The 21,868-nt window shown below is 38.4% G+C and overlaps 1 protein-coding gene across 5 annotated transcripts in view; it reads right to left on the bottom strand.

The window, feature by feature from the left end:
• The window catches only part of AASDH (aminoadipate-semialdehyde dehydrogenase), a 37,160-nt gene extending 20,307 nt beyond the window's left edge, over nucleotides 1–16,853 (bottom strand). Inside the window, exons 1-5 of one of the 5 annotated variants that reach the window (XM_030313827.1) lie at nucleotides 16,663–16,853; nucleotides 12,455–12,727; nucleotides 11,273–11,393; nucleotides 5,764–6,077; nucleotides 2,460–2,652 (exon numbers count right to left, since the gene is read on the bottom strand). In XM_030313827.1, the coding sequence (XP_030169687.1) occupies nucleotides 2,460–2,652; nucleotides 5,764–6,077; nucleotides 11,273–11,393; nucleotides 12,455–12,684 (858 nt within the window). In that variant the 5' untranslated portion in view covers nucleotides 12,685–12,727; nucleotides 16,663–16,853. Of the gene's footprint in view, nucleotides 1–2,459; nucleotides 2,653–5,763; nucleotides 6,078–11,272; nucleotides 11,394–12,454; nucleotides 12,728–16,452; nucleotides 16,636–16,662 lie in introns of those variants that run through there. The other 4 variants (XM_030313828.1, XM_030313832.1, XM_030313830.1 and 1 more) reach the window with 4 other exon arrangements.
• Nucleotides 16,854–21,868: the final 5,015 nt, after the last annotated feature.

Below are 21,868 nucleotides of genomic sequence, written 5' to 3'. Positions count from 1 at the left end.
TCTCGCCCTCTCTTTTTCTCTCTCAAGAATAAATAAACAGTAAAAACAAATTAAATTAGTTTTTTAGGTAAGATTATTTGTAAATAAAATCTATACAGGATGCTCTTTTTAAAGTATATAATATACATTATACACATAAGCAAAAATCCTTGATGACTTATATATCATTTGATGAGAAATCTGATTTGGAAGGAAAAGATGAACCCTAACAACAAAGCTAAAATTCACTATGAGACATGCAAGAGAGCTGACGACACCGAATCCATCTGTAGCACTCCATCTCGTTCATGTCGGCTAGATGACCTCCCTTGGGGCTTTGTATTGTGTACCCTCTGGAGATTAATATCTGTACCTTAGAAATGTCTGCCAAAGTCAGGATTGAGGGGGGAGGGAGAAGTTTGCTTTGGCCGTCCATAAATGTGTTCAAAATAATCTAGTCTCTCTCCCCTTCTTCAGGGACAGATGGTGCCACAAGATCTAAGTAAAGATTAGCTGCCAATTAGGTACATGTAGACCCTTTGATCTTACTACAGTGCTGTCCCCTATACATCTTTGGTCTATAAAATCTATAGACTAAGGTCCTGCCTTGACGGAGAACAGCTGCACATCTCTGCATCATCATTCAGCCAGTCCTCCCTGTCACTATGTTACCGTGCATAAACTGCACGTATGTAAACTGTGTGGAGTTGCCGGCTTCATTTTTTGTTCTCAAAGTCCCTTCACAGTTTGGAGGATACTTTACAGTTCCTCCTCCTCCGCCTTCTAACAAGACAGGACATGCCTTATACAAAGGAAAGCACATCCTGTCAGCTTGTGTACTTCTCTTCCTTACTCAAACTCAAATTTGATCTGCTGATAATACCCCAAATTAAGTCTTGTGAGTTAAATAAAATCACCATGAATATATGCACAACTTGCTGTGTTCTGGAATCATAGTTAATAAATGTGTATCAGTTTCTCACAAGGACTCATGACCCCAAAAAGGTTAAAACCACTGCCAAAGTAAATTTAACTGAAGCTGTGCTAAAGGGGATTGGATTTAAAGAGATAAAACTCATAGACTTGACATAGAAGGAAAATCTCCTTCCATTTAATGACTCTCTCTTTCAAATCTATTAAGGTATTTTGAAAAGGTTTCCTAAAAATTATGCTCCTTGTTGGGGCGCCTGGGTGGCGCAGTCGGTTAAGCGTCCGACTTCAGCCAGGTCACGATCTCGCGGTCCGTGAGTTCGAGCCCCGCGTCAGGCTCTGGGCTGATGGCTCAGAGCCTGGAGCCTGCTTCCATTCTGTGTCTCCCCCTCTCTCTGCCCCTCCCCCGTTCATGCTCTGTCTCTCTCTGTCTCAAAAATAAATAAAACGTTAAAAAAATTTAAAAAAAAAAAAAAATAAAAAAAAAAAAATAAAAAAAAAAAATTATGCTCCTTGAATTTTATAGAAAAATAAGTTAAAGTCCTGCCCAGACTGACAGAATGATTCACCATAGATGAGAATTTATATGCAATTGATATACCCAGCAAGCCACATTATTATATTCATTTTATATATATTTGTAAACATATAATACTTTTTTAAGGATGAAAAACATTGCCTAAAAACAAAGTCAACATCAAATTTTGCCTTTAGGGCAGAAATTTAACATCCTCGAGTCTCTTACACTAAATATAAATCTGATATTTTTAGTTTATCATGATACACATACAATTTTGCTAATTCTCTCTAGTATCTAACCATTTGCAATGTAATTACCTTAAGGCTTGTATACCAGTCACCTACTTTGATACACATTTTAAAATCTTTAAAGATGACAAAGTATTTGTTTCCATAAGTTAATGTAAAATATACTGATATAAAAAGTCAGAAAATGTAAATTCCTACCTAATTATAACTTAAAGTTTGTATTTTCTACTGAAAGCTAAAGTTTAAGGCAGGAGAGGCAAGTGTATCCCAACAGATTTGAGTGAAGGTCAACTTCCTCTAGTTATTACTATGCCAAATGCACAGTGAAATAATTTTCTAGGTAGAATTAACTGATTTTTTTCTCCCATTCTCAACTAAATTAGATGATATCATCAGAAGACAACCCTTAATAATCTAACTAGATTATCATTAGTCCACTGTAAAAAAACAACCTACAGGAATACAAAATATTCTCTAAAACATGTAAAATGTTAAATAATAGGGGTGCCTGGGTGGCTTGGTCGTTTAAGTGTCCGACTTCAGCTCAGGTCACTATCTCACAGTTTGTGAGCTGGGAGTCTTGCATAGGGCTCTGTGCTGACAGCTCGGTTGGAGAGCCTGAAGCCTGCTTTGGATTCTGTGTCCCCGTCTCTCTCTACCCCTCCCCAACTCGTGCTCTGTCTCTCTTTCTCTCAAAAATAAATAAATCACTAAAAAAATTTTTTTAATAAAATAAAATGCTAAATAGAAGACAAAACATTTCATTTGCTCCTAAAATGTACCTGCAAAATAGTTATCCTGTGATGTGAAAAGAGAACAGCAGCTAACTTTGATGGAAGCACTTTGACAGAAGCTGGTACAATAAGCAGACAGGCACCACTGGATAGAGCAACAAATATTTCCACAACGGAGGGATCAAAGGTCAGAGGTGAGGCCAGAAACAAAACATCTTCTTGTGTGATCTCGAAAAGTAGCCTAAAGCAAAACAGAATGCAGTTATGTGAAATGTCTAACATTTGGTAAACACATATCCTAAAAATTAATTTATGACCATTAAGTTTCTGGATGTTGGCCAGATTTTTATTCTTTTCTCAGATTAACCAAAATGGTACTATTAATCCTATAACTCTTTATAAATATAAGGATTAAAAGCCATTTAAAACAATATCCACTTCTTACTATGACATATTTTATCATCTGTGATGACTTTCTGATGTGTCAGTATGGCTGGATTGAACCACAGTCCCTAGAATTTCCTTTCTAGGTTTTCCATTAGGGTACAAAACAAGGGATATTCTCTCAAGAGCTGGAGTACAGAAGGGAGGTGGGTGCCATTTAGTGGCACACATACCTCCCTGTTATTTCATTAAACACTAAACTAGGTGCTGCTGTGAGGGGATTTTGTAGATACAGAGTCTCTGGTTAGCTGACTTTAATCAAAAGGGAGATTTATCCCAGGTTGGCTCGATTTACTGAACTGGAAGACTTTTAAAAGAGTGTTGAGGACTTCTGTAAAAAAGACTCAACATCTGGGTCTACAATTACTCTCCCTTCCCCTAGGATCTTCTTTCCTGACTTGCCTGTGGAAAAAAGCACATGCCTATGGGTTTCCAACCTGCTCACGATCATCCCTTTCTGTTTACACTATAGACTCAGTCTTGCTTAGCCAGACCCCACAAACATAAGCCAATTCCTTATAATAAGTCCCTGATATATCCTCCTAGTTCTGCTCTTCTGGTAGAATCTTGACTCCTTCTATCCTACTTATATATTTAATAGAGACCTCTGATTCCCTTTTCCCACTATTTGATATTTTTCTCTCAGTAGCTGAACAAAGAGCAGAATATATATAGTTAGGATATTACAGAGCATAGATAATCAGTGGTGAGCCTATGGCATTGCTTCATTCTGAACACACAAAACTCACTGTCTAAAAAGCAGGGATTACCTTAATTTCACAATATCTTCAAATATGATATTGTGGGGACTCACTCAGAACCCCATAGTTGATATGAAGATTACTTTAGGCTGAAGACATTTTGGATTTAACAGATGCAGAAAGAAGCCTTGTTAGACCTTTCCTTATCTCACTAATTGCAAAAACTTTTGGGAAATGAAGTTGCCATAAATTCCTTCTTCGGAGTAGCTTTTATTCCCAGGAAGGAAACCAAGAATGAACCTACTATAAATCTCTTCTACAAGTGACTTTTATGGCCCTGAAAGTAAACGAAAAAGGGATTTTTAACAGGTAAATAGATTTCATTAAGTTCAAGCATAAATAGCAATTGAGAAATTCACATACTTTATTATTTTTTTTAATGTTTATCTATTTTTGAGAGAGAGAGAACAAACAAGGGAAGGGCAGAGAGAGAGGGGGACAGAGGACCCAAAGCAGGCTCTGTGCTGACAGCGGAGAGTCTGATGTGAGGCTCAAACTCACAAACGGCAAGATGATGACCTGAGCCAAAGCCAGGTGCCCAAACGACTGAGCCTCCCGAGGGCCCCTAGAAATTCATATATTTGAAATCAGCCCCCTACTCCTTACTAGCAAATACTTGCTCCCACTTTACATACAATTCCTGCCTCTACTGGCCCAGTGCCTCTTCCACCTCCACCAGATTCCAAATCTGCTTCACTCTTTTCAATTCTCCTGCATCTCCACCCCACCTCACCTCTCATACTCTTAATGTATTGCTTTGCCTTTCATCTGAAAGTTCCAATCATTCCTTACCCTTCCATCTCAAGGTATCTTACTCCTTTACAATACTATCTCTTGATTTTTCAAACCAACTCTTCCTATCAATTCTCTACCATGAGCCCATAAATGTCTCCCATCTCAAAAATAAATCTGCACCTGCCCAGAATTCTTTCTTTCCCATTAAAACTAGCTTCTAGAAATGAACACTTTACTTTCTTATCTCCATTTCCTTATCTCTCATTCCTTTAGCACAGCCTAATGTAATCTGTCCTCAGTCTTGGGCCCTCAGAAATAAAGTCACTAAAGACTAGATTGTTAATTACAAGACACCTCTCTGCATCATTTCACCACTCCCTTTTTCTAGACCTGCACCATCCAATGATAGTCGCTAGAAACATGTGCCTTTTGAGCACTAAAGATGTGGCTAATCCATATTGAGATGTGGAAGTGTAAAATACAAGCTAGATTTAAGATAAGCATAAAAGCATATAATACTTCACTAATTTTCATTTTGATTACATACTGAAATAATATTTTAGATATACTGAATTAAATATTTGTTAAATTTTTTATTTCTTTGTACTTTTAAAATGTGGTTAGAAATTTTTTAATTATATATAACTTACAATGACATAAAAATATATACTTGTCTCACAAAGTTTCTATTTCTATATTTGTTTCTGTTTCCTCTTTTGATTTCCTAAGATTACTCCCCTTTGGTCCCCTTCCTCTTGTATTTCCTTCTTTCTTGTCAAGTTGAGAATCAACTTCATAGAGATTTCTCATCTCCTGACCACAAGAGCAAACCAAAGTCTACAATGCTACAGGAATGAACTTAATGAAATGGAAATATTTTTATATCTATTGGATTAAGTTCAAAATTCTTCAACAGGGCATACTAGGCTCCTGCCTCAAGTCACATGGCTCCTGCCCTCCCACTCTTTCCTCCTCTCTGCCCTAATAACACTCTTGCAAGCCAAACTCTTCCTTTCCCCCATTCTTCTGCTGTACCTCTGCCAGGAACACACTTCCTTCTTCTTAATAATTAAGAAGCAAAGCTTCCAAGCATATCATTTATTTGCTCTCTGTCCGGCTCCAGGTCTGGATCAGAGAGGTGAAGCCCCAGCCTACAGAGAACTAAAGTTCAGATATAGCCAAAACAAGAGAGCCAACTACTTATGACTATCAATTTAGGAACAAGAGTTATAAAGAATGTATATTAAAAAAATTATTCCCTTGGGGTACCTGGCTGGCTCAGTCAGTAGAGCATGCAAATCTTGATCTTGGGGTCATGAGTTGGAGCCCCACGTCAGGGGTAGAGTTCACTTAAAAAAGTATTTCCCCTTAAAATACAAGTTTTGAAGAAGGATTCAAAGGACAGAACTCACCGAAAATGTTGGATGTTTGGCAGTATACATGCATGAGGGACTCTGACAATCTTAGGTATCCCCGTAGTGCCTGATGTATGGAGAACATAGGCTAAGCAATGGTTTAGCCTCACATCCATGTGCTCTTCTGACTTTTCTTCATTGTTCTCAGAATTTGTGCTGTTTGTCATTTTTCCTTCTTCATATCTCTGTTTTCTGTCATCTAGCATCAAACTGACTGCAACATTTTCCCAGTGAAGCCTGAAGAGTACTAAGTCAGTATGTTCTGTAAGTGTATCGTAATTCAATAATGTTTCATAGGAAGATTTGAATTTCTGTTACATGGGGGAACAAAGTTCACAATATTAGTGTTAAATGACTTTTTTACATACAAGTAATATGAAATATTCACTCATTCAACATTGTTTTGAGTACTTGCTATATAACTAGGGATTAAAAAATAAATTAAAAACTTGCAAGAATAAAGTGCTGTCCTTACTGTCCTTGTAAGAATAAAGTGCTTCAAAATACACAGACATAAAAACATCCAACTGCAGGGCAATGTGGTACCTGACCATGAATATGCTTGAAATGTTAATAGGAACAGAGGAGATTGATCTTAACTCTGCCTGGAAGGTCTGAGATTGCTTCATCATATGTAATATTTATGTTATAAGTAGCTTTTGTCCAAGTAAAGAGGGATACTTTATTGGGCAAACAGCTAATGCAGAGTATATGACCCAAGAAAGCTAGTGCCGTGGAGAACTTTAATAATTCCAGTAAGATGAAGAACTAGGTATATAGTATTGTTAATAGGAGAGGAGAGGCTATCCTTAATAAATTTGTATACTCAATACTAAGGGGTTTAGACCTTAACTTATAAGCAATGAGACTCAATTGAAGGTGGCAAGGATAGACTCAGAAGTTAGACTTTTGGTAAGTGAGGGTTTTCTAATGAACCTTTTGCAACAACTGAGGTACGTGATTTGGGCCTGAACTAGTCTATTGCAACAAGAGCAGACAGAAAGGGCCCGTGAACAAGAATCAATAGGGCTGAGTAACTTTCTGAATACAGAGTGAGCCTAAGAAGAGTGCTAAGTTTCTGACTCAGATATTTGGTAGATGGAGACAGATTAATACAGATTTACTTAATTTGGATAAAAATATATTAAATTACTTAAATTACTTAAATATATTAAATATATAAATATGCTAAAAGGGAGGTTCCTTTGAATATATCTTTTAGGATTTATAAAAAGAAGTTTAATGAAACATAAGTTTTCACATTAAAGAAATCACTATAAATGAGAGAAAAATAAGAAAGAAATGAGAACAAGGGTACAATGCAGGAGACTATAGGGTTTTATTTGTTTGTGGTGTGTGTATTAGGGGTCAGGTGTGGTATGGCCTGTAATATTAAAAAATTAAGGACCTATAATACATATTTTTAAGACTTAGTTCAAAACCATCTTTTGCCATTAAACTTTTCTTATCTCTACTAGGTTACATTTATTTCTCTTAGGGTATGAACACACATTATGTGGAACTTACAGGTTTAAGATTATGATAACTTTTCTCTGCAACCACAGTTGACCCTTGAACAACACATGGGTTATGGAGCCACCAACCCTAAAATCCATGAATGACTCTGACCCCCCTTCCCAAACTTTACTAATAGCCTACAGTTGACCAGAAACCTTCTTGATGACATAATCAATTAATATATACTCTGAATGCTACACGTACTATATATGGTTTTCTTAGAATGATGTAAGTTAGATAAAAGATGTTAAGAAAACTGTATGGAAGATTCCTTAACCTGGAAAAGGAAAAAGATATCCAGGTTTAGGAAGCATAGAGAGTTCCAAACAAGGTGAACCCAAGAAGGTCCACACCATAACAAATTAAAATGTCAAAGGTTAGGGGAGCCTGGGTGGCTCAGTCGGTTAAGCGGCCGACTTCGGCTCGGGTCATGATCTCGCGGTCCGTGAGTTCGAGCCCCGCGTCGGGCTCTCGGCTGATGGCTCAGAGCCTGGAGCCTGTTTCCGATTCTGTGTCTCCCTCTCTCTCTGCCCCTCCCCCGTTCATGCTCTGTCTCTCTCTGTCCCAAAAATAAATAAACGTTGAAAAAAAATATTTAAAAAAAAAATTCAACATCAAAAAAATAATAATAATAATAATAAACCAAAACCAAAACAAATAATCCCATTAAAAAAATAGGCAGATGTGGGAATGCAAGCTGGTGCAGCCACTCTGGAAAACAGTATGGAGGTTCCTCAAAAACTAAAAATAGAACTACCCTACGACCCAGCAATTGCACTACCAGGCATTTATCCACGGGATACAGGTGTGCCGTTTCGAAGGGACACATGCACCCCCATGTTTATAGCAGCCCTATCAACAATAGCCACAATATGGAAAGAGCCCAAATGTCCACTGATGGATGAATGGATAAAGAAGATGTGTATATATACACAATGGAGTATTACTCAGCAATCAAAAAGAATGAAATCTTGCCATTTGCAAATACGTGGATGGAACTGGAGGGTATTATGCTAAGTGAAATTAGAAAAAGACAAAAATCGTATGACTTCACTCATGTAAGGACTTTAAGAGACAAAACATATGAACATAAGGGAATGGAAACAAAAATATAAAAACAGGAGGGGGACAAAACAGAAGAGACTCATAAATATGGAGAACAAACTGAGGGTTACTGGAGGGGTTGTGGGAGAGGGGATGGGCTAAATGGGTAAGGGGCATTAAGGAGTCTACTCCTGAAATCATTCTTGCACTATATGCTAACTAATTTGGATGTAAATTAAAAAAAATTAAAAACTAAATTAAAAAAAAAATAGGCAGAGGACCTGAATAGATATTTTCCAAAGACGACATCTGGATGGCCAACAGGCACATGAAAGACATTCAACATCACTAATCAGGGAAATGCAAATCAAAAATACGAGATACTACCTCACATTTGTCAAAATGAGTAGAATCAAAAAGACAAGAAATAACAAATATTGGTGAGGATGTAAATTGGTGCAGCCACTGTGGTAAACTGGATGGAGGTTCCTCAAAAACTTAAAATTAGAACTACCATATGAGCGGGGCACCTGGGTGGTTCTCAGTCGGTTAAGCATCTGAATCTTGATCTCAGCTCAGATCATGATCTCACAGTTCATGAGATCAAACCCTGCATCGGGTTCTGTGCTGATAGTGCAGAGACTGCTTGGGATTCTCTTTCTCCTTCTCAAGATAAATAAACATTAAAAAAAAAAAAAAAAGGATACCATATGATCCAGTAATTCCACTACTGGGCATTTACCCAAAGAAAATGAAAACATAATACAAGAAGATATATGCATTCCTATGTGCATTGCAGGGCTATTTACAGCAGCCAAGATATGGAAGCAACCAAGTGTCCAATAAATAAATGGATAAAGATGCTGTAATGTACACATACACACACATGAATATTATTCAGCCATAAAAAGGAGATCTTGCCATTTGCAACACAGACTTCAAGGGAATTATGCTAAAGGAAACAAGAGACAGAAATATACCATGATTTCATTTATACGTGTAATCTAAAGAACAAAAACAAAAAACACGAACAGACCCATAAATACAGAGAACAAATGTGGTTGCCATAGGGGGAGAAGGGTGGGTGAAAATGGGTGAAAAGGAGATACAGGCTTCCAGTTATGGAATAAGTTATGGGGATAAAAGGTACAGCATAGGGAATATAGTCAATAACATTGTAATACCATTATATGGCAACAGATGGTAGCTACACTTACAATGAAGATAACATATAAACTTGAACCACTACGTTGTACACTTGAAACTAACATTGGATGCCAACTATACTTCAATTAAAAAAAAGAATTAAACTCATAAAATCTCTCAAGTGACTACAAAGTAATGACCAAATAACATTTGCCTTACTTATTCTGCAGTTCAACAAGTGCTTTTCAAATTCAAAATGTTACATAAGTATTACATTATACAGCTCTTAGTGAATGTGCATAACCTTATACCATAAGAATAAAGGGCTCTAAAAATCTTAAATTCTGTAATCGCAATTATTTTCAATATTCACACATCTGTCTGTAATACTGAAATAATAGGGAATAAAAGGTACAGCATAGGGAATATAGTCAGTGATACCATAATCACACTGTACAGTGAGTTGGTAGCTACACTTGTAGCAACCTTAGCATAATGTATAGAGACGCTCGATCACGATGTTGCACACCTGAAACCAATGTAACATTTTGTATCAACTCTATGCACATTAAAAACAATTTTTAATACTGAAATATAATTAACCAGAACATATTTTACCCAATGTATTTAAATCCTGGCTTTGTTATATAGTGGTTTTGTAAATGGTACCAATTATACTTTGTTGAGCTTTATTGTCATTTAGAAAATGAAGGTAGTATTTAGCTGGAAGCTGAGCATTACATAAATGAGCATAGTTCAAAGTGCCTCACTTTGCAGTGTTTCCTACACCAGGTATTGTTCTAGGTGTTGAGGATAGGATCCTAAGTGACAAACTGTTACAAACAAGTTTCCTGTCCTCACAGAGGAAGAGAAGCTGGCTAAAGTGACTGAGGAGATCTGGGAGGAAAACTAGACCAGCCATGGCATCACAAAAGCCTTTAAAATAGTTTCAAAAAAGAGGAAATGTAAAAAATGTACTTGGGACTGAGTGAAAAGGGGGACAAGGATTTTGAAATAAGGAAAACATTTATATCATGATTGAAGAGGTGTTTTCATAACTGTTTATATTTGCCAAAACTCATTAAAATGTACACATAAACTAGGTGATTTTTACTCTATGTACATTATACCTCAATAACTGATTTCTGAAAGATGTGAAATATTTTTGAAAAAGGTAGGAGAGCTGTTCTAGATGAAAGGATACTAAGGAGGTGTGAGAAAGGGATGTATTATATGATATTTGACTGGATTTTGTACCCCTCCCCCGAAAAAGCTAAAAGGATTTTTTGGAGGCAAATATGGAAATCTGAATATGGACTATATTAAAATGTATTGTATCAATGCTGAAAAAGAAAATCATGAGAAAATACATTTACAATGGTGTACTGTACCGTATTAAAAACAAACAAACAAAACAAAACAAAAAAAACCATCGCATGTAAGTGGACCTGCACAGTTCAAACTATGTTGTCCAAAGGTCAACTATACGTTATAAGCAGCTGGAATCAGGTCTTGGGTTTCTTTCACATACTGATGCCCTCCCAAAAAACTTGTCTTTAGTGTATGGTTTCTCATTCTCAACACTACTGACATTTTGCACCAGATAAATCTGTGTAAGTCATCTTGTGCTTTATAGGATTTTTAGCAGCATCTATGGCCTCTACCCACTAGATGCCAGGAGCACCTCACAACAATTATCCAACCCAAATGTCTACATTTAGGAAACGTAGAAATGTACACACACACCCTTCAATTGAAAGATAAACACACACACAAAAATTTAAATACACACACTTACATTAATTTGCTGTTTTTCAACAAGAATATAACTTAGATTACACTTTTTCATAAAATGAGTTGACAACACTGGTGGTGCATCTGGATCAATAGGAGCATAAGCAGCAGGGACTTGGAGAATTCTAAATAAAGAGTATAGAATAGCATTTCTTCAGCATAGAAGATCTGTTGAAAATCATCTTTAAGTATTTCTATTTCCCTATGTACTTTACCAACGACTATACCAGAAATGCCAATGTTTTTGTTGACACATCGTTGCTTATAGTTATTTCTATTTTGTTTTTAAGGCAGAATATCCACCATTAAATTTTTATTACTTTAAGATCCAAAATCAGTTAGTTGTTTTAACTAAAAGCACTCTGAGGTAAGGGTGCTTGTCTGGCTCAGTCAGTAGAGCACAAGACTCTTGATACTGGGGTTGTGGGAAATCAAACCCCAAACTGGGTGTAGAGATTACTTAAAAATAAAATCTAAAAAAAGTACTTTCAGGTATACTTTGGGGACAATGGATTTTTGCACATAGTAAATTTTCAATAAAATTTTTTCAATGATTGAATGGAAGCCAAATTTTAACTTTTTTTGCTTTACATTTATACATTAATCTACTAACACACATATTATGGGATGAACATCAACTTTTCTACTTCTTTAATAGCTTTTATTTACTGTAGAACCCTAGTACAGAAATCACTATATAAAGATAATATTCTATAACAACTTAATGATGAACATTTTGCAAATAATAATTAGTGTCCTCAGTCCATAGCTCATTTTTTTATGAACCAACATCCAAAACTTCACTTATTCATTCATTTACTGAATACTTTGAGTACCTAAACTTCCGTCTCAGGAGAAAAAATAGTCATGTTATTTCTGAAATACTTGTTTGCTTTGATATAACAAATTTATGACCATTTTCTTTTGGTAGACAAATGAAGCCCTTATATTTTGGAGATACTTAAATATTCTATTAATGAAAATTTCTTGTCTCCTAAATAAACTCAGATCAATTAAATGATTAAAAATAACTGTTGGGAAATACGAACTTCTTTAGCCTCTCTAAAATTGACCAAGCAACACTATTCTGTATACTATTGTATTTTTATGTAAGATACAACATTCTATGTATTAAAGAATTATAAATTAGGTTAGAAAACTAAAACTTCAGTATTAAAATAATTACCCTAAAATCCAAGAGGGTAAGTTAATACCAGGATGGCAGTAGAGACCAACTTCCCGAATTCCTTGAAAGTCACAGTGTAATAGTAGAAAATTTGATAATTCTGAAGCAGCATGAACCAAAGACTTATAGGTGTAACAAACTGGAGGCTGGTTGTTACACTCATCAAAACATACAGCTATTTTATCTGAATAAATGGAGGCAGCCCGATGTACCAATTCCTGAAGAGTCATTTCACTGGTTTATTGAAGCCTCATTGGTTGCAGAGAACTCCACCTATATACAGAAATATTATGGGGATAGGGAGTTTTAGGGAACATGGCAGGGTGAAAAAGGGAGAGAGAAACTTCAATACAAATCATTCCTCACAAAAACAACTATATCAAAAACATAATTAATCTCTGAATTTAGGAAGCATCTATGTTGAGAACAAGGAGTTGAAAATTAATCTGATACTATCAACCTAACACTAGGTCTGAGCTGGAAGAAAATTTGGGAGAGGAGTGGTATACACAGATGAGAATGAAACAGGTAGAAATGTAGAATTCTCTCTCAACTTACCACAATGTAAAAAATGCATATAAAAAATTAACCAATAAAACCCACTTTAGGGGTGTCTGGGTGGCTCAGTTAAGTGTCCAACTTCAGCTCAGGTCATACTCTCGCGGTTCATGGGTTCAAGCCCCGTGCTGGACTCTGTGCTGACAGATCAGAGCTGGAGCCTGTTTTGGATTCTGTCTCTCCCTCTCTCTCTGCCCTTCCCCCACTAATGCTCAGTCTCTCTATCTCAAGAATAAATAAACATTAAGGAAAAAAAGAAAACAATTTAAAGCACTACATGCTTAATTTTCTTTTCATTTTTCTTTGGTTTCCATCCCAGATTAAGATAAAGTAGTTAAAATCCTGCAAAATGTCTTTGAAGAGATTAATACAAGTAAACTATACTTTTGGAAACTGAACTTAGGTGAAAGCAAAGTCAACCTTTGATAGAAAAAAGGAAAATCTATCTAAATCGATCCAATTTTAGTCCACTGTATATAAACTATGATATTATTTAAGACTTCAGAGGTCACATCAAGTCCCTTTTGTAATTGTTGAATAAGCTCTTTATCCTCTAGTTTTGGTTTTTTTTTAATGTTTATTTTTGAGAGGGAGCAAGGGAACCCACACGCACACACAGATGCACGAGCAGGGGAGGGGCAAAGAAAGAGGGAGACAGAGGATCTAAAGCAGGCTCTGTGCTAACAGCAGAGAGTCTGATGTGGGGTTGAAACTCACGAACTGGAGATCATGACCTAAGCCAAAGTTGGATGCTTAACTGACTGAGCTACGTAGGCACCCCAGAGTAGAAATAGTAATTCATCAAACCAAACCAAACCAACAAACAAAAAAACCCTTTAGGGATCACTGATTTAAAAGAAACAATTACTAGTATTTCCTTGAAAGGCAAGGTGATTTTTTTCTCTTCTGTGAACTCTTTTCCATATTTCAAAAGCAAATGAGATTTACCCAGTAGCCTATTTTAATTATTCAAGTTTATTTGTTCATATTTACTTGAACTGATTTCATTACTAATTCAAAATAAAATTAACCAGGTTGTCTGAGTGGCTCAATTAGTAAAGCATCTGACTCTTGATTCCAGCTCAGGTCATGATCTCACAGTTCATGGGACTGAGCCCCTTGTAGGGCTTTGTACTGACAATGTGGTTGCTTGGGATTCTCTCCCTCTTAAAATAAACATTAAAGAAATAAAAATAGAGGAGCCTGGGTGGCTCCGTCAATTAAGCATCTGACTACATCTCAGGTTATGATTTCCTGGTTTGTGAGTTTGAGCCCCATGTTGGGCTCTGTGCTGACAACTCAGAGTCTGGAACCTGCTTCAGATCCTGTGTCTCCCTCTTTCTCTGTCCCTCCCCGACTTGCACTCTGTTATTCTCTCTCCAAAATAAATAAATAAACAAACAAACAAACAAACATAAAATTTTTTAATTAAAAAAAGAAATAAAGGGGCTCTTGGGGGGGCTCAGTCGGTTAGGCGGCCGAATTTAGTTCAGGTCATGATCTTAACACTTGTGGGTTCAAGCACCACGTTGGGCTCTGTGCTGACAGCTCAAAGCCTGGAGCCTGTTTCCGATTCTGTGTCTCCCTCTCTTTGCCCCTCTCTTGCTCACGCTCTCTTTCTCTACAAAATAAATGTTTAAAAAAATTTTTTTAATAAAAAAAGAAATAAAAAATAAGGGGTGCCTGGGTGGCTCAGTCGGTTAAGCGTCCGACTTCAGCTCAGGTCATGATCTCTCAGTCTGTGAGTTCAAGCCCTGCATCGGGCTCTGTGCTGACAGCTCAGAGCCTGGAGACTGCTTCGGATTCTGTGTCTCCCTCTCTCTCTGTCCCTCCCCTGCTCACGACTCTGTCTCTCTTTCTCTCAAAAAGTAAATAAACATAAAAAAAATTTTTTTTAAAGAAATAAAAAATAAAATTAACTTTCACCCATGTCATTTAATTGATATGAATTAGAGAACAAAAAAGAGCAAAATGAACCAATAACTATTGAGACCCATAAGGTTTGAAAATGCTATGATTTCTAAATATAAAGTTTAAAAATAGAAGATCTTTGGTATTTACAGTATTTTTAGTAAGCATTTCTATAAATATTTTCTTTTGTAATATACAAGATTAAAATTTTAAGCTCTTCCTCATACACACAAATTATCATTATATAAAGATGACTGTCCATACTATCCATTAATCATGCCAAATGAGTTTATCCCTGACAAGGTATAGTCAGCACAGAAGGATACCTTCTGCTACTGTCTCCCACTGTGAATAACAAATTGCCTATATTATACTAAGGCATTTTCATAAAAATCTTATGTGTATGTGCAAAAAATTGCATTTTTCTAGTGTTTATTTTTTTGAGAGAGAGAGAAAGAAAGAGAGAGAGAGAGAGAGAGAGAGAGAGCCAGAGAGAGAAGGAAACACAGAATCTGAAACAGGCTCCAGGTTCTGACCTGTCAGCATAGAGCCCGATGCGGGGCTTGAATTCATGAACTGTGAGATCATGACCTGAGCCGAAGTCAGATGCTTAACCACCTGAGCCACCCAGGTGTCCCCAAAATTGCATTTTTTTAATGCAAAAGCAATTATAGCACTTAATTTTCCATGAGGACATTGTGATTAATTTTTATACTCCAAAATACTTGACTTCAAAGTTAAGGGGCAAGATTATAAAGGTAACTGAAGATACACTATTTTTATGACAAATTACAAGGCTACCACACCTCTCTATACAATTAATAGGTTTTTCTACTTTTAACTGTCAGTTTCCCAGGGGTTGCTACACACTTAAGGCAAAATCTACTCTCCAAGGTTTTCATTTTCATTAACTGAATCATAAAATAAATATCCTCTCCAATAAAGAATACTATACTTTAAAAAAAAAAAAAAGAGGGGTATCTGGGTGGCTCACTGAGCATCCTAGTTCTGGTTTCGGCTCAGGTCATGATCTCCCGGTTGGGTTGATGAGTCTGAGCCCCATACTGAGCTCTGAGCTGACAGCCAGGGTCTTGGGATTCTGTCTCCCTTTCTCTCTGCCCCTCCCCTGCTTGCTCTTTCTCTCAAAGAATAAACATTTTTTAAAAAAATAAAAAACAAATACATGAATGAATAAACAAATAAATATAAGAACACTATATACTTTTATACACCCAAACATTTCTGAGCCCTTATAAGAGTGGGGCGGAGGGGGAGAAGCAAGTAAGTTTAGCAGATTCACATGTAATGGAACCATGAAGTTAAAGATATTCCCTACTTCATTTACAGCAGTAGATGCTGCTATTTAGTCTTCAAAGGTCTGAAGACTGTCAACAAACTGTCGTGCTCCAGAGGTCTCTCTCTAGGTTATTAGTTATCTTAAAGACAGTTAAATAATCTAGAAACTTCCCCCCTCCCCATCCATGGGCTTCTTAATTTCCATTACACAACTACATTGAATAACAATGTACTTTATAGCTTCCAAACCTAGTAAGGAGGCGGGGCACACTTATTTTCTTCTAAAGAAGGGGCAGAGGGTCCGAGGCTGGGCAACTCAGGAAGAGATCACACAGGTCACTTTAGTCTGCACATCAACCTGCCAGATGCCACTGACTCACATCCGAAGCAAAGCAGTGGCCCTGAAGTTCAACAATCTGTGCACAGGCAGCGCCAGGCCTCACCTTACTTCACTTCTCCCACACAAGTCCCGCTGGACACCACCTCCTGCGAGACTCACTTTGAAGGCCTGGCCTGAGGGTTGGGGAAGAGGTCTGAGCGCAACCTGACCCCCCAACAAGCTGAATGGGAGACCTCACCACACATACGTGAAAGAGCAGCCACACCCAAGCCGTAAAGCCTGCTGGCCGCAATGACCGCTGGGATCTAAGAGGCGCAGGCTGTCGCGTAAATCTTCTGCGTCGCTGTTGCAATGACGTCAGCTGGAGCTACCCGGAGCAGGTAGTGTCTCACTGCCCCGCCCCCTCCCGAGAGGGCTGGGCCAACCTGGGAGTAGAGCTGGCAGCCTTTTTGCCTAATGCTGTCAGTTCAGGCACCTGTTTTGGTCGCCCTAGGTTTTGGGCATGATTTTCAAAGACGTTGGAGCTGACCAGTGTGGAGCTATACCAAGAAACTCGGGCAAAGTACTTTAATTCAGAGACGGTGTCTTCTTTTCCACAAAGTGGAGAGAATGATATTGCCTAGGGTTGATGTAAAGGAAGATGAAATAGTTGTGAAGTGCAATAGAAAGTGGACTTAATCCGCCTGGGTGGCTCAGTAGGTTAGGCGTCCGACTTCGGTTTAGGTCATGATCTCACGGCTTGTGAGTTTGAGCCCCTCGTGGGGCTCTGTGCTGACAACACAGAGCCTGAAGCCTGCTTTGGATTCTGTGTCTCCCTCTCTGGCTGCCCCTCCCCTGCTCACACTCTGTCTCTCTCAAAAATAAACAAACGTTAAATTAAAAAGAAAAAAAAAGAAAAGACTTAATCCATTCTGTATTGTCTGGAAATCTGCGGTAGCGTTTGGGAAGATTGTGACTCCTGCAACGAAGCCTGCAAAGGAGGTCCCTGTCATAATTAGGCTGAGACAGACATAGTTGGAAGAGACAGGTTTTAAACGATGACTAAAAAAATTTTTCACTAAGAGGAGCAATAAATAAAACAGGTCTGAGTGGGAGAGAGTGACCAAAGCTACACGCCTAAATAATAATTGGTTTCCAAGTTATCGTTGGAGACATAAATTATTACAAGTGTCAAAGGCAAGAATGCTATTTTTAAGCTACTCTCTCCAATAGCTGAGTTTGTTGTTGTTGTTTTGGGGTGTGTGTGTGCTGAAGGACTGAGAAAACAGCCCAGCATGGACAACCATACATGAAAAATCATGGGACACCCTGTGTCCTTAAGGGTCAGTGGTAAGAAACTAGCAGTAATCCAAGCAAGGGATAGCTCCGCCTGCTCGTTGATACTTTCACCCAGACGTACCACAGGCTACTCAAACTATCATCTTTTTTTTTTTTTTTTTTAGGAGGAAGGGGGTATTCCCAAACTTGTTTCTGTATTTGAGAATGACACCATCATCCACCCAGCCAGTAAAGAAATCTAGACACCCCCCCCCATACCCAATTAGACCCTAGGTCTCCAGTCCCTAATCTCAAAGTCTAGCTGCTGTGGTGATGTTAAACAGATTACAGATTCCTGGACCTCTATTCCCAGAGGTTCTGAATTAGTTTTCTACAGAGGGACCTACAATCTGCATTTAAAAATTGTTCTTATCTTCATTTCCACTACTGCTACCTTAGTTCAGGTCTTCTTGGTCAGCTTTTCCCTAAAGCTTTTCCAGTCTTGCTTGGCTCCAACTCTGAATTGCTGCTAGAGTGATATCGGTTTTATTCATTATCATCTTTCAAGTCTGATATTAATGATAGCTTTTTTTGTTTTTCCCCTGTAGGATATGCTTTTTTCTTCTTTAGTTGACTTCAGACACTATCTTTCATGTTAGAGGCTTCCTGGGGTGTCTGGTAATTGTGACTTATCTGCACATATTTAAAAGTGGGACATTTAAAAGCAATTGGAAACAGAGTCTGTGGGACAAGTTCGTTGAAAATCAAGTTGAGAGAAGGGCTGTGGTGTATGTGGGGGTGGAGGGATGTGTCTCAGAATTGAGTATAAATTTTTTTACTTAATTGTTTCAGGTGCCTGGTATCCTCTAACACAAAAATATTGTTTTACTCTTTCATGAATAAAAGACTTCAGAATTAAGCTGCAGGGGTGATGAGTAGTGGCATAAGGATATAACTCATTCCTAAATGACCTTCCAATCCTTTTAGTTACCCTTGTCAGCCCTTTTTCCAGAAGCCAACTTCTCAGGTTTTTAAGGGGTTCTGTGATATAAATAGGATTATTACCTTTGTTCTCTGATTTAGAATTTAGCTTTTTCCAGGGGCTCCTGGGTGGTTCCGTTGGTTACATGTCCGATCTTGATTTTGGCTCAGGTCATGATCTCACAGTTTATGGGATAGAGCCCCATGTAGGGCTCCATGCTGACAGCTTGGAGACTGTTTGGGATGCTTTCTCCACCCCAACCCACATGCACTCTCTCTCTCAAAATATATATAAATTCAACTTTTCCAAATCAGCTGAACCATTTGCTTTTGATTCCAGAATTTTATCTTTTCCTCTAATCCTTAAGAGTTTAGGACTCTTGAGGCGCCTGGGTGGCGCAGTCGGTTAAGCGTCCGACTTCAGCCAGGTCACGATCTCGCGGTCCGTGAGTTCGAGCCCCGCATCAGGCTCTGGGCTGATGGCTCAGAGCCTGGAGCCTGTTTCCGATTCTGTGTCTCCCTCTCTCTGTGCCCCTACCCCGTTCATGCTCTGTCTCTCTCTGTCCCAAAAATAAATAAAAAACGTGGAAAAAAAAAGAGTTTAGGACTCTTAAATCCCTTTAATATCATTTTCAAAGGGGCTTAAGAGGAAGCAAATGCAGAAGGCGGTGTTCAAGACACCATTTTTAGCTGGTAATCTAGAATGACCATTCTAAAATATAAACCAGATTAACCATAACATTCCCCTGCTTAAGACCCCCTTCAGTAGTCCCTCATTGCCTGCAGGACAGTCAGACTCTTTACCAAGGTAAACAAGATGGTTCTCTTTCTAGCCCTGTCAGTGGGCCACTGCTCCCCCCACCCCCTTCCTCATACCTGGTCCTGTAAGCTCCGGCTATGATGAGACCCTAGCAAATCTTCTGAATATACCAAGCCCTTATCAAATTTCCACACCTGTGTTTTGGCTAGGTCTCAGGCTGAAATACCCTTTCCTCTCCCTGTGCCTGTTTTATGCACATTTACCCCTCTTAAGAAAACACAGCTTAAACATCACCTTCTTAATGCCTTTCTTCAAGCCTTGTATTGGAATTTACCTATCCTCCCCCACCATCCCATGAACCCAGCATACTGTTGGGAGGAACACTCTGCCATGGGCCTGAATGTCCTTGCAAATTCTTGCTGGGCATGCCAAAAATACAAAGTATTGATTGCTTTTTATCCAGGTCATTTTTCAGGGTTGTTTGGGGTGACGGATCTTCAGAGCTGAGGTAATGCTTTCCCAAAGAGCAGGCTTGCTTCCATTTCCTATAAAAGCGAATCTCCCAAACTTAGTACTCTTTCCTGTAACACAACCTACTGCGTGCGCAGACATCCATCTCTGTCTGACTCCATCACCCCAGTGGGACTTGGGAGGCAGGGGGAACTGATAAATGAAGCTCTGGCCACTGCTTTTGCCTTGAATAATAAATTTCTCTTTGACCCAGGAATCTCATGTCTGCTGCCACAAAACAAAACTGTAACAGGCCAGCATATTAGCTTTTCCCTAGGGTAAAAGCCTTTGGACCCTTCCCAAATGGGGTCTTATATTTCTCACAGAAGCTAGCAACAGCTGCATTAAGTAGGCTCCATGCCCATGGAACCCAATGCAGTGTTTAAACTCACAACCCTGAGATCAACTCGAGCTGAGATCAAAACTTTGATGCTTAACTGAGCTAAGCCATTCACGCACCCCGACTACATTATTTCTAAGTTTGACTTCTTATACTAGTTAAGTAGCTTGAAAACAGAGTTTCAGGGGTTTTTTTTTTTTTGTTGTTTTTTGTTTTTAAGTAGGTCTCACGCCCAACACAGAGCCCAGCATGGGGCTTTAAGTCACAACACTGATATCAAGAGTCAGATGCTTAACTGACTGAGCCACCCAGCTGCCCCAAGTTTCATGTCTTAGACACCTGTTTCCCCAACTACCTTTTTACTCTTCTCCTGTCCACTATATCAAATGCCTACCCTAGAACCTTGCTGATCCTTTGCACATTTGTTGCTACATTCTAATTTCACTTCTCTTCACCTAATCCCCCACTTATCTCAGCTGTCAATGTCATTTCTTTAAAAAATAATTTCAAAAGCGATTTTGACTATCCTTGACCCTACCTTCAATGTGTGGGGTTTCCATCCGCCACACAATTAACTCAGAACATCCAGCTGAAAGAAATGCAGAGGACAAGGTACGTGGAAGGGAGCAAGGAGCTATCATGTTCTCCAAGCATAACACTCACCTCATCTCCATGTCGCCAAGAATGAAGCTCTCCAAACCTCGTCCTTCTGGGTTTTTGTAAAGGCTTAATTATGAAGGCATAATTGATTAAATCATTGGCCATTACCTATTGATTTAACCTGTAGCCTCCTCCTCTCCCTGAGAGTCAGGGCAATGGGAATGAATGGTCAACCCTCTAATCATGTATTTAGTTCCCCTGGCAACTATCCCCTACGAGATACGTTCAGAAAGTCACCTCATTAACATCAAATCAGGTGTGTTTGAAAGGAGTTTGTTATGAATACCAAGACACCTTTATTAGAGACAAACCAAAAACACTTTTAACTTTAGAAAATAGCTGGTTGCCTGAGGAGAGGTGGGTAGGTGGGGGTGAAATAGATGAAAAGGATTAAGAGTACACTTATCTTGATGAGCACTGAGTACTACACAGAACTGCCGAATTACTATATTGTATAGCTGAAACTAATACAACACTATTAACTACACTGGAATTAAAAAAAAAATTTTAGATGTTTATTTATTGTTGAGACAGAACATGAGTGGGGGAAGGGTGGGGAGAGAGAAAGAGAGGAGAGAGAAAGAGAATCTTAAGCAGGCTCCTAGCTCTGAGCTGTCAGCACTGGGCCTGAAGCAGGGCTCAAACTCATGGACCTCGAGATCATGACCTGCGTCCAAGTTGGAGGCCTAATCGACTAAGCCACCCAGGCACCGCTACACTGGAATTTTCAAAAAAGACACTTAATTGCTCTTATCACTTAGGAAATCCTAAGGGCTTTAGGATATCTGTGCTAGAAATAGG

This window comes from Lynx canadensis, chromosome B1 (assembly GCF_007474595.2).
Source record: "Lynx canadensis isolate LIC74 chromosome B1, mLynCan4.pri.v2, whole genome shotgun sequence".
Classification (NCBI taxonomy): Eukaryota; Metazoa; Chordata; class Mammalia; order Carnivora; family Felidae; genus Lynx; species Lynx canadensis.
The sequence above is the reverse complement of the archived record's forward strand: the minus strand, read 5'-3'. Positions and strand labels throughout refer to the sequence as shown.